Here is a 13,332-nt window from a genome sequence, read left to right as displayed (position 1 = left end):
GTGCTCATACATTTATTTGGGTTGACAGTCATAATGGCCCTCCGAAAGAAGCTTCATATCTTCTTTCGGAGGGCCATTATGACTGTGATTAAAAATGCAGTCCGTGAAAAAAATGAGTTCGACACTCCTGGTGTAGTGGTACCCCTGTCTTGTGTGCAGGCTCTAGGAATTAGATTCCCGCATTTGACAGTGTGTATGTGCGTGAGTGATTTATATAATTTAAAAAAATCAGACATGGTGTGAAAGAATTCTCATATTGTTCGTGGATAGCTTGAACTTTGCACCAAACGCTGATAACTATCTTAAATTCATCAACCAGTTCTTTTTATTATAACGAGTGTCAATTTTCGCCGGATTTTGGTTATTCGTTGGACCGACTAAAAGCAACCATCGTATACACACAAGGAGAGCTCATTTATTTCTATTAATAACGTTTTGATTCAAAAGTGACATAATTTGCTGTCTAAAAAGAGGACAAGTGCCGAAGGATGGAATATAACTTTACTGAAAGTCAAACTGCATTTTGTTCGTAGCATATTTACGTACATTCTGCAGTGCCACGTTTTCCTATGTACAAGCGCGCATTTCCTTGTTGTGCTTAGCCAAGCAGGGCCAATTTTAAAAAAGAACAAAGAGCTGATTGGCGTCATTTGGATTAAAAAAAAATCACAAGATGACAAACGCTCACAACACAAACTGTCACAATCGACTTTCTCTTTGTTACTTGTGAAAACTCTTGTAAAAAATCTAGACTTCATTGGATAAATTGTTGTTTTTTTACAAGGGGACAAAAGTCATTTTTGCATCTCGTTCAGCGTCCTTGTGAAAAGAAAACCTTTCATGTAAGCACAGGTGCTGCGTTCCGAGTTCACCACATAAAAGAAAAAACTTGCTGGGTTGACTATCAAATACTTCTTTCTGTACGTTTACAATATATAGACTTGTCTTTTCTTCTCAACACTTTGGTTTAGTTTGGAACAAACTATGGTAAACATTGTGATACAGAAACGATGACAATGAAGCCCCCAATGAGCATGACCTTTGCTGTACATCATTTACAGGGCAGGCAGGCGGGCGGCCAATCGGTTGGTGCGTATCCTCACTGCCGTTTGGGGCTACGTTCATTTTCGGCGATGATCTCTTCTGAAGTGAGCGTAGTTACATGTTGCCACGCCGACCTCGGCCTGTCAGTCGTTGGAAAATGACAAAATTGGGCAGACGTCTGCAGGCATGGCAGTGCGTGCATGGCCCGTTTGACGTAAACTGCAGAGACATTTAATGGCCCGAGCGCAGCCACTACGGTTTCTTGTGTTCGGATGTTGGCGATAATTGCTTTAAAACGCGGGCCAGCACATCCGTGAAGGTGTTTTTCTTTTTCTGGGCTCGAGAAAGGCGTATGTGCAACAGCACACGTGCAAAAGGGGGGCTGGGCTGCTCGCTGATGCTGGCCGAGACGTCCGTTTCAAACTTAAACTGGCCATCCAAGAAAGAAAAAGAATGCGATAGCTGCCTTGCCAACCAATCGCCGAGCGCTCTGGCATGTATGTGCCTGCCTTTAGACGGCGGCCATCTTTTCCTGCGGACTGCCACCGTTGTTGTTCTTGTCATGGCCACCTGGCGATGCGTGCGCATCGCTCACCCTGTCGCCAGCCTTGTTGAGGGCGGACGCGTCTCGGTCGACCGGCAGCAGGTGGGCGGGGCCTGGGGAGGCTAACGGAGGCGGACCGGCGGCAGGGGTGGAGCGCGAGGGCCGGTAGGACGCTGTCAGCTCGGCCAGCCGCTCCGGCGTGGGAGGCCACTTGGCAAAGCCCGCCGCATTCTGAAGGAAAAGCACCGCTGTGCCGTGGACTGCCCGGTAGTACATCTCCTCCCTGTACACACAAGCATGTACTTAAACTTAATTCATATGAGCCGGCCTCCCCCACGGGAAAGTTGGGTCCAGTGTTGATTTGAACGATTTAGTTCATACGGTTTCTTAGCTAAGCGCTTGTCCGAAACGGTGGCTTTGTCCCCGTCAGAACCCCCATTAAGAGTCTGTAGCATTTGAAACGTTTGAAATAGCCTTCCCTCAGGCCTGCTAGTACGAGTCGAGCTTTGCTTTTGCCAGTGAGGGAAACCCCGGAGCCGCATTGGGCCACCACCGTGTGCGGACCTTTCAAAATAGATTGTTGCTTTTAACGAGGGCGGCTTGAGCGATGCCAATTTTAGAGGAACTGCCACAATTCTGATCATTGGGAGTACAACATTGCGCTGACAGGTTCAAACATATGTAGCAACTTCTTTTTTGGTGCCTTGATGCTTAGGAGACCACCCAAATGAATTAGGGTGACGTTCTTTCCGTCTCTGTCGCTGCCAAATGGCAAGTTCCCTCTGAGCAACGCGTGCAATTTGAGCGGTCCTGGTCGACCTGGTGATCAAGGCTGGGCATTTTCAGGTTCATTCCCCCACGGAGGCAGCACTACCCTAACCGCGTGCTTGGATTTCTTTTCCTCAGTAAAATTTTAGCGTGCTTTCCGGTAATCGGTTGGCTCAGACAGTGCTGGCCTTTCTTAGCAGTCAGCCCAGCCGGAGCGCTCGAGGCCATCGTAGCATTCCGCTTGGGCAGAAAACAAAACAAGCCCTCTCGTGGGGAAATGTTTGGATTTCCAACGACGGGTTAGACAGCTGCATGCAAAGTTGTTTGGAAGAATCGTGAGCAATGGCTTGCGTTTGGCACCTCTTGCAGATGTGCTGCGTTCCGGAGCGGTACTCGTGTTCGTAGGCAGGCACGCTCATCTGGTGGCGCAGGAACCGACTGGCCTCCATGCGGCCCAGAGCCGGTGTCACAGGGTCTCGCCACTCGGGGACGAAGACGATGAAAGACAGCGGCTCGCTGGACTGCTCCAGAAGGTCCTGGGTGGGTGACACGCACACGTCAGCGAGCTTTTCAAATTGACAGCGCCGGGCTCGTCAGTCCGTTCGTACGTACGTCATCATGCCATCGCCTGGGTCAATAAGAATGGACTTAGCGGTATGTCCCCCGTAGGTGCAACGCAAGCAATACGTTGCAAAATGAACAAAACAGGCCTCAAAAGACATGGTCCCAGAGAGTTTTCATTCCACCAACACGGCGACGTGCACATTTGCTTGTGCTACGCCCCTCCTGGGCCCAGCCAGACTGAAATGATGATGGCACCATGACTGATGTACCCCATTGCAAATGTACATCTGAATACCTCCTCTCAAAACTGAGAATCATGTTGGCTTCGCAAGTGGATACATCCCAAAAGAAGAAACAAGGAAATGGCTGAAAATAGAGTAAGGGGGAAAAAAATAAAGAAATCATACCCAATGTCGTTTGCTGCATTAAAAAAAAATGTCTTCTGCAGACAGTATTTTGCAGGACAGATGTTTCACAGCGCAACAGCATTTGGCAACGTTCTTGCCACTGTCTAACAAAGACGCCCTTCTGCCATTTGTGCATTTTCTGAGCTGCAGGATCACAAATTTTTTCTGAGCTGCTCACATAAATTCTCTTTACACCCACATACCCCCCCCCCCCCCCCAAGAAAAGGGAAAAAAAATCTATCATGAATTTAACTACAAATGGAAGGGAGTGCAAGTTTCATCAGGACAAGAAAAATCTAAATTGGAAGGGCAGGCAATTTTCAGGGCACATCTAAGATAGGAGTCCATGCCAGTCTCCATAAAATGGTCTATCTGGCAGAATTTGGACGCCTCGGGCCTATTTTGGCGTTTTGGGCGCCCACGCAGCCGCTGGCTGGCTTCAATGTTTGCTACTCCAAATCACCTCAAAGTGTGCCACCATGGCATCCATCAGCTCTTCGCAGAATGGCGGGTTGGCTTCAAACGAGCCGCTGACGGGACGGAAGGACAGAAATGGCCTGCGAAGGCACACGCAATTACTAAATACATGAGCGCACATGAGCGGCCGCAAGCGCCTCACCCTCGGGATCCAAAGTAGCCATCGGTGTCGGGGAAGGCGGAGCAGAACTGCTTGTAGTAGCAGTTAAGCGGCGAGGCGAAACACTCAAAAGAAACAGCAAAGTGGCGATTCAAAGCCTCAAACACAGACACTGGCAGCGCCCCCTGCAGGCCGGCGCCATCGTTGGCGCTGCAGCCAAACATCACCTGCACACGCGGACACGCGGCAAGCGGGCGTCATCCTTGCGCACGTGGGATTGGAAACGCCGGCGAGTTTGATTGGCATGCGGCTGACCTGGTATCGCTTGAGTAGGCACCAAACCCTCGACAGGAACTTCTCGAAGCGAGAGTCGTCGATGCAGCTGTACCTGTACAGCAGCTCCTACGCACACACGCACACCAGCGGCGTATTAGGGCTGAGAGTAGCCTCGATCGATTTATCTGTCAATTAACCAATGAAACAGAGGGTGAAAAAAAAAAAAACCAGGTGATTTCATTTCCATCCCTTCATTGCAACACACAACACCATTGCAAATGCACAGACAGATGAGCATTGAGTGACCAAGTTAGCACTTTTGTCTGTAATGTGTCGAAAACATGGATTACTTGGCAAAGTAGCTGAAGTTTCTATGTGTCCTATAATAAGGTGGGCGCTCTATTAGAAAACCTTGATTGCTGAGAGGCACCCAGCCGAGGTGAAGTCCAACAATCGACGGCACGAGACGAGCGCTCGACAAATTTGCTATTCGATTAGTTGCCGAGTAAGGGCGTGACTTTAGGGTGAGTGGTTTTGGTTACTTTTTCTCAAGTACTTTTGCCAAGGGTGCGCGCAGCTTCGAGTACCGACCAGCTTGCTGAAGTGTCCCCTGTTGACTTTGACCATCTCCCCTCGGAATCGCAGGCAGGCCACGTCATTCTCAAAGTGAAGCTCCACACGCGGGAGTGACGGCGACGGCTGCGCCAAACGCAACGGGTAACAGTACACCAGACGGGACGATGCTGGCAGCGGGGGGGGAGACGAGGAGGAGGCGGACGCATCTGAACACGCAACACAAAGATTTTGGCAGCAGACATTAGCCCTTGCCCACTTTACACCATTCCCAACAATTGGACTCGTGTACTGAGTACCTGCGGGCGGGTCTTGCAGCAGGCTGAGGTGCGTGTGTCGAAGGCGCCTGCAGTAGTCGGACGACAACTGATAGATCTTGGAGCAGATCCCCTCCACCGAGTCTTTGGCCACAGCCGTTACATGAGGACCGCACTGCTGTCGGAGGTGCTCCAGACGGTCCTGCGCCAACGAGGCCAGGCCACTCTTCAGCAAGCGCGTGTGTGCGATGGCATTGAAGCCACATTTGCGACAAGCAGAGTAGTTCCCTTTGCTCCCCCTCGCACCCATCAAACGCCTTGAGGTCTCGAGCATGATAGCCCCAACGTTTTACTAGTGCCAAGCTCGGCTAGCGTTATCGCTTGTTTTATCCAAAGGCAAAGCAAGAGGAAGGAAGAGAGAAAATGGCCGGCTGTCACTTTCAGCAGAACCCCAAAAGGCGCAAAGCGTTCTGAAGCCACACATGGCCACTGACCAATAGTGGCGAAAGATACATTGTCGCATTGGAGTTTCTGCTTGATGCCGGCGAATGCAGAAGAAGACAGAGCGAGGATGAGAGCAGAAAAGGAGAGAGGGAGCTTAAGAAAGAGAGAGAAGGACAAAAGCACACACACACACACACAATCACACACAGACACACACACACACGCGGGCAGCCGTACCATGTAGTCCTCCTTGCTGGCTGAGTGGTCCCTGCGCAACCAGCTCATGGTGTCTTCGGCGTTCCACTTGACCACCTTCCTGCTCTCCGGGCTGGCATTCCTGCAAAGAAAGCGTCAACGGGTCAGCGGCAAGGCGGCCAAAGGGTGGAAGTCGGCAATGTCACGCACCTGGAGTCGATCATCTTCTTGGCCGCTTCGGCGTACTTGAAGAGAAGCTTGCGGGCCTCCTCCTTGTATTTGATGCGAGACAGCCTGCCGGACACCACAAAAGGTCATTTCGGGACGTCGGTCATTTCGGGACATCGGTCACCAACGGCGGCGCTCGCAACCTGATGGGGATGTCGTTCATGACCTCTCGGAACATGCACGGCGAGATGACAGGCTCGCAGTCGCTGGGCAACATAGGGTCCCAACCTTTGTCCAGCACTTTCCTCTCCAACAGCCAGCGGTTGAATGACTCCCGAGGTGGGTCGATGCCTGGCGCCGGCGCACGCGCAAGTCAAAGGCCAGAGCCACGCCGGACAGCCGATTCGGCGTCCTTGGCCTAAGTCACTCAGCGCTCCGTTTGAGACGCGCAAGATTTAACGTCCCGCGCCACAGCAAACTTGACTTTCATTTGCACTTTTTGCATTGCAAAGGAAAACGAGCAAGACGGACTTTGGCTAAAATTTTGCATTTCTTGTAGTACAAAAAAAAATTGTTAAGGCTGCCACCAATCGTGATTTTCATCATCACTATTTTTCCAAGACTTTGATTACACTGGCTCCTCCTTCGCCCAATGGGAGAACTTTTCTCCGCGGGCATTTGCTGAAGAGGGCCATGTCGGCTTCACTCCTCCTTTGCACTGTTCTTAGATAGAAGGAAACAAAATAAAAGCAAGCCAAGCTAGGAAGAGAAATTCACGAGGCTTCCCTTTCCGAATTGGTCTGGATCATGTGGGAAAATTGTTAGCCCTTCCCAAAAAATAATGGATACGACTTTCGGCCTTGCTTTCATGGCAAAACGGAAAAATGCCAAGTTTTTCCACGATGTCTGGAAAAGAAGCAGTGCCGATTCGTCCACCACTCAACAAGTTGCGGCTTTGACGTCTACATCGCTTTGTGGAGCGGGATGCCATGTTTGTGTGTGCGTGCGCACCTTCTCTCTGGTGACAGAGCTCATGGTAGTGTTGTCTGAGTTTGGTGACCAGCTGAGCTCTCTGCAGCTCGATCTCGGGGTGGGGGGGCAGGTGCTGGGCGAGGGGTTGCTCTCTGATGACGGCATTGGTCTGGATGTCCAGATCCCAGTAGATGCTGGGGCAGCACACACACATGCACGACATAACCAAGTGAAGCCCTACGTTGCTTGCACTGCAAAAAACGACAAGGCAACGATGCACGTGATACTCGTGCCAGTAAATTTTCCTCCGTCAATTAAAGCGGCTAAATGCGTTGTATGCGTGAAGTGGCGTCGTGGAGAAAGTGGCCAGCATGCCGGCCAAAGTCGGTTGATGTTGGTGACGGCACACAAGCGGTGCATACAAATCGGGTCCGGCCGCTCAAAGAAGAGGATGGCTATCGGGACGCCAAAATCTTCTGCCGGCCATCCCCAGTGTAAAACCCACGGGGGGGTGCGACGCGCTATCCGGGTGTCCCGGCGCGTCGGCAGTGGGATGTGGAGGTCGACAGTAACGCACAAAGCGGTTGTGATCCCCGGGGCCACATGTCAGGAGGAAACCCAAATGCCCCACAAACCTCCACTCGACTGAGGCTGAGCACTCACCTGCGCTTTGCACACCGTTTTGGCTTCAACTTGGTGAGGGCCCGTTTGAACTGAGCCTTTGCGCAACACAGCGGAATTGAGGACGGACGACTCATATTGTTACCTCCGAGAATATTTGCCTGACTTTGAACGAGACAAACCTCTGCCGCATTTTAATTGATTCTACTTTGAGAGCTAAGTATTTTATTTATTGCTCTAAGTGCAATGCTTATTTTCATCCTCCGCAATGTTGTTTAGAAACACCTGTTATAGTATCATTCTTTGCGTTTTTTAAATATATTTTGGCGTAATTCAAATAAAAGGTTTTCAGAAACTGATACAAGATTAGTATCCATCCATCCATCCATCCATCCATCCATCCATCCATCCATCCATCCATCCTCTTCCGCTTATCCGGGGTCGGGTCGTGGGGGCAGCAGCTTTAGGAGGGACTCCCAGACTTCCCTCTCCCCAGCCACTTCATCCAGCTCATCCCGGGGGATCCCAAGGCGTTCCCGGGCCAGCTGAGAGACATAGTCTCTCCAGCGCGTCCTGAGTTGTCCCCGGGGTCTCCTACTGGTGGGACATGCCCAGAACACCTCCCCAGGGAGGCGTCCAGGAGGCATCCTGATGAGATGCCTGAGCCACCTCATCTGGCTCCTCTCAACGTGGAGGATTAGCGACTCTACTCTGAGTCTCTCCCGGATGACCGAGCTTCTCACCCTATCTCTAAGGGAGAGCCCGGACATCCTGTGGAGAAAACTCATTTCGGCCGCTTGTATCCGGGATCTCGTTCTTTCGGTCACGACCCATAGCTCGTGACCATAGGCAAGGGTAGGAGCGTAAATCGACCGGTAAATTGTGAGTTTTGCCTTTTGGCTCAGCTCTCTCTTTACCACGACGGACCGGTACAGAGTCCGCATTACTGCCGACGCTGCACCGATCTACCTGTCCATCTCGCGCTCCATCCTCCCCTCACTCGTGGACAAGACCCCAAGATAATTAAACTCCTCCACTTGGGGCAGGATCTCATCCCCGATCCGGAGAGGGCATTCCACCCTTTTCCGATCGAGGACCATGGACTCGGATTTGGAGGTGCTGACCCTCATCCCGACTGCTTCACACTCGGCTGCGAACTGCTCCAGTGAGAGCTGGCGATCACGGCCTGAAGAAGCCAACAGCACCACGTTGTCTGCAAAAAGCAGAGACCCGATGCTGAGGTCCCCAAACCGGACCCCCTCAACGCCTCGGCTGCGCCTAGAAATTCTGTCCATAAAAATTATGAACAGAATCGGTGACAAAGGGCAGCCTTGGCGGAGTCCAACCCTCGCTGGGAACGAATCCGACTTACTGCCGGAAATGCGGACCAAACTCTGGCATCGGTGATACAGCCCTTATCAGTTGGCTCGGCACCACACACTCCCGAAGCACCCTCCACAGAACCTCCCGAGGGACACGGTCGAACGCCTTCTCCAAGTCCACAAAACACATGTGGACTGGTTGGGCGAACTCCCATGCACCCTCGAGGATCCTGCTGCCACTGTTCCACGGCCAGGACGAAAGCTTCACTGCTCCTCCTGAATCCGAGGTTCGACCTCCCGACGGACCCTCCTCTCCAGCACCCCTGAATAGACCTTACCAGGGAGGCTGAGGAGTGTTATTCCCCTGTAATTAGAACACACCCTCCGGTCCCCCTTCTTAAAGAGGGGAACCACCACCCCAGTCTGCCAATCCAGAGGCACTGTCCCCTATGTCCACGCAATGTTGTAGAGGCGTGTCAGAGATTAGTATTTCTTTCCTGTTTTATCCCCATTCTCAGGCCACTTAATTGTGCGACGGTGTTCGCTCATTGGAGCGGTGCTCGGAGTACAAGCCATGTAGTTTTGGGGTTCTGCTCATCGTGCAAAGCTTGAGGAGCGCTGCCCGACAGTACCCGCGGCTTGCCGCCCAACATTATGACTTACACGGTCGGCTTGTAGATTGCAGGGGTGGGGCTTGGCGTGCCGGGCGCCACAGCCGCCGTGCCTCGTTTATCATCAGGTGCAGCGCTCCAGGGCTTTGCACTGGGCACGCTGGGCGAGATGGGCATGGTGGGCTCGACCTGATTGGGACGGGACACGCGGGTCATGAGAGAGGACTCCCATTGTCTTCAACAAAGGTCCCCGCTGAGCTTACCTTGGCCCGTTTCAGGCTGTTGGGCCCGGCAGCCTGCTCCTCAGAGCTGCGCTTCTTCCTCTGGCCGTTGCCAAGGTTACCGTCTGCGCCCTCTGTCGGAGCGGCGTTCAGGCCTAAAGGATCCGACTGCACGCAGACACACACATGCACACATATATAGCAGCGAACAACAGGTTGATTATCAAGGAATACAAAATGATGGGGGACTGACACCTTTCTGTGTCAAACAAGAGCGACGATCATACTAGCCCTTTGCAAAAGAATCGTCTTCGTCATCATCTGGACTTTGGCAGATTAAAGGCCAAAATAAGACGCTTTTTCGAGACACGGTAATGGGATGACTATTGTGGCGCCGAATCCACCCATTTTCAGCCGCACTTGACCTAAACCACCTTGACTCCCATCATATGACTCGATACATGTCACAGATGAAACGCGGAGGTTGACGAGAAGAGAGACACTGACGTGCAAGCGTTACCCGTTTCCTATCTTGTCAGTGGATTAAAGACTAGAATATTAGGGTTATAAAGGCGGAATGAGTCAACGTCATCCAATTTGGTTTTGTAATTTTTGGACTCGCCTAACCTGGGCCGCCGTTCAGTTCGGACCCCGGTGTCGATGACTGTTGGTGGTTCGAAAGATTTTCAGGTAGGGGTGTGCACTATTTGCCACGGCCGGGCTTATTGGCCACTCACAATGACGTCATGCTGGCCCAACACCGGCACCTCCCACAGGCTTTGGTTGGTGAATCTGTTGAAGTAGTACGGACGGTTCTCCCGCCGAGACCAGCACTTGGACCAGCCCGCCTGGATCAGCTCATCTGCAGGGAGAGACCCGGCAGACAGGCGAGACACTCAGGACAGGGGTGCGAAACGGACAGAGGTACAGACAAGCGAGACAGACAGAGACAGCAGCGAGAGTGATCCGCGTGAGGGTGAGAGAAACGGCGTGCACCTGGCAGTTCGGGTGGCTTGGCGGCGGCCGAAGGTGAGAGAGGCAGGACGTGCGAGGCAGCAGAGGCGCCGGGAGAATGCACCATGGCCCCCTCCCCCTTCAGCGATGCCCGGCTCTCGTTGGACATCTCTGCTGTTCGTCCGTCACAAGCGCATCAGTTGACCTGACACCGCACCAAAGACAACACAGTCAAACCGATCCTGATAAAACACAATGAGGGTGGGCGATATAGCAAAAATATCATAGCGGCATTTTTTCAAAATATAATTCCAATCACGATTTTATGGCAATTTTTCTTCCTTACATGTGTTTTTTAGACGAATTTGCACATTTGTGACAATTTCCCCCATGTGGAACACATCAAACACATCTTTAGTAAGAGAAGAAGTCAGTGCCTCCCCCCGGTCGGCTTGCCTTTGTTCAATGACAGTGTTATGACGGGTTGTTTTAGCTTGAAGCTGGCGTCCGCCAGGACTCTGGCTGACTTGCATTGGGTTCTTTTGGATACTGTCTCCGCAAGTATATAAACAGTCTGGTAGAGCAAGCACCCGGCGCCTAGTTGTAGTCTCTGCTTACAACATTGGTTTGCACCTCGTCCGCTGGGTAAAAGCCAAATCAAACTCACACCTATGGGCAATTTGGAGTGCTCAATCAGCCTACCAAGCATGTTTATGGGATGTGAGAAGAAACCGGAAAACCCGGAGAAAACCCACCCAGGCACAGGGAGAACATGCAAACTCCACACAGGGAGGTGGAATTGAACCCACAATCTCTGAACTGTGAGGCGGACATGCAGTGCTCCACCGTGCCGCCTACGGAAGGACTCACATCAGCCAAAAACTGATTTCAACTTAGCGTGCAGCTCTCATAATCATAAAAGCAGTGCAATACAATTCAAGGGTGGTACATTAAAATGTAACATTCCGTTCAATTGAAACCAATTTTCTGCTTATTATCACTTCCCCCTTGCATACATTTTGCACACCTAAGTACCGGTATGTACAATTTGTGGTATTTTGTGTTACCAGTTTACAGCTGTGGTTTGACTTCAAGTGTTTTTCCTTAAAGATCGTTTGGGTGACCTGGGTAAACAATGATTAGCATTTTTCTGACTTGTTACGGGCCAAACCAGAAACTGAATCAAACTATGGGTTTTCACTGCCAATTTCAAATGTCTAACTTTTGAATGAAGTTATGGACATGCAATACTTAGAGACGCTCATAATTTTAACCTAGTTGTGGGAGTCTACTTGTGTCCACGAGATGCGACTGTCCGCTGGAGTTCTCAGACTGTGCACACATCAAGGACGTCCAACTAACACATCAGCGTGAGTATTTTCTTTTCTTTCCTTTTTTTTTTTTAACACGTATAAAGGCATTTTGCAGGCTCGTGTTCATATCAAAAGGACGTCTTGAATGTTAGGGCTATTCAAGGCGAAAGAGAAAAACGCCATAACCCGCCAACCAAGCTTCAGGCAACAGCAACGCCGTCCTTCGAGCACCTCAGTTCGGAACCATCGCAACACAACCGCACCGCTGTGGAGACCCCTGAATTCGGTTAAAAGGCCAAGGGAAAAGGTTTGCTCAATTGTTGTTTTGCTTGCATAGAAATGAGCGCCATTGTTACACGCATGCGCAGTGCAGCTCTCGTCGCCAAACAAGGAGGAGGAGAACGACGAGGAGGAAACTAACCAGAAGCGAACGGCGAAAGGCAGGGAAGGGGGAGGACAAAAAGCGCAGGAAACCGTTCTGATCTTTGATTCGCCGCCCGCCCGGCTGACGAGCGGAACGCGAGCGGCTCAGACTCAGCAGTAGTATCGGGCCGGTTGGCTGCCATCTTGTCCGTCGGGAGACGCTGCCGTTTGGGCGCCGGTTGTGCTCAGACAAGATGGCGGACACGCCCCTGCCACAGCGTCTCGCGTCCCGCGCACCGTTTTGAGCCTTTCGCGGCGACAGGGCCCCCGTGCGAGCATTTTGTGCGGCTCAATTCAAAGCCGGAAAGTTCCAACGCGTTCGGGTAGCGTCGGGGCAGCTCGAGCGAGCCATCTTGCCTTACCTGAATTCTTTGAACGGCTGCGAGTCGCGGGCTCTGCCTGTCGATTTGGGCTCCTGCTCCCTCCCCGCCGGCTCAGACATCTTTACAGGGGAGAGAAAAGCGTGACTACGCATGCGCGCCCACCGACACGCTTCCCGTTCTGGTCTGTCACGCCCCGGACGCCATCTCGAAGAGGTCGACGACCCCCCCCCCCCCCCCCCCCCGCCTCAGATCGCGCAGGAGGTCACAGTTGCACAGATCGAGAAATACAATCAGACACAAATTAAATTAAATATCGTGGAGTCTTTATATCGAAACTGTCTACGAAAACTGCAAGAGCAAAAAAATAATTCACAGAACAAGTGTTTCAATAAATGACGCCTTTCATAGCATTCTTGGTGTTATGTTTGTATGTTAAATTGACATTAAAAAAAATGGTAAAACATTCCATAATATTCCAGTTGAACATATTGAGCAATACACTCAGACACAAATTAAACAAAACATGATGGGGCCTGCGGCTCGGTGGCGCACTGGGTACCACGTCCGCCTCACAGTTAGGAGGGTGCGGGTTCGATTCCACCTCCGGCCCTCCCTGTGCGGAGTTTGCATGTTCTCCCCGAGCCCGCGTGGGTTTTCTCCGGGCACTCCGGTTTCCTCCCACATCCCAAAAACATGCTTGGTAGGCCGATTGATCACTCCAAATTGTCCCTGGGTGTGAGTGCGAGTGCGAATGG

At 51.6% G+C, this 13,332-nt stretch overlaps 1 protein-coding gene across 8 annotated transcripts; it reads right to left on the bottom strand.

Annotated features, from left to right (window-relative positions):
- Positions 1-484: 484 nt before the first annotated feature.
- On the bottom strand, positions 485-12,772 carry pcif1 (phosphorylated CTD interacting factor 1). Of its 8 annotated transcripts, none has more exons than XM_049734332.2 (16): positions 12,617-12,772; positions 10,561-10,723; positions 10,302-10,426; positions 9,607-9,732; positions 9,396-9,532; positions 6,829-7,040; positions 6,021-6,168; positions 5,860-5,943; positions 5,692-5,791; positions 5,053-5,212; positions 4,772-4,962; positions 4,220-4,306; positions 3,947-4,131; positions 3,791-3,884; positions 2,717-2,892; positions 485-1,871 (listed from the first exon to the last, which is right to left on the bottom strand). In XM_049734332.2, the coding sequence occupies exons 2-16, from the start codon at positions 10,685-10,687 to the stop codon at positions 1,556-1,558; spliced, it is 2,268 nt and encodes a 755-aa protein (XP_049590289.1). In that variant the 5' UTR covers positions 10,688-10,723; positions 12,617-12,772; the 3' UTR covers positions 485-1,555. The 8 variants fall into 8 exon arrangements, with proteins under 8 accessions (XP_049590289.1, XP_068508418.1, XP_049590288.1 ...); XM_068652317.1 differs by having other exon boundaries at positions 6,829-6,983; positions 12,617-12,771; XM_049734331.2 differs by lacking the exon at positions 12,617-12,772 and adding an exon at positions 12,253-12,597.
- Between the last annotated feature and the right edge of the window lie 560 nt (positions 12,773-13,332).

This window comes from Syngnathus scovelli, chromosome 11 (genome assembly GCF_024217435.2).
Source record: "Syngnathus scovelli strain Florida chromosome 11, RoL_Ssco_1.2, whole genome shotgun sequence".
NCBI lineage: Eukaryota > Metazoa > Chordata > Actinopteri > Syngnathiformes > Syngnathidae > Syngnathus > Syngnathus scovelli.
This window is presented reverse-complemented; position numbering and strand designations above follow the sequence as displayed.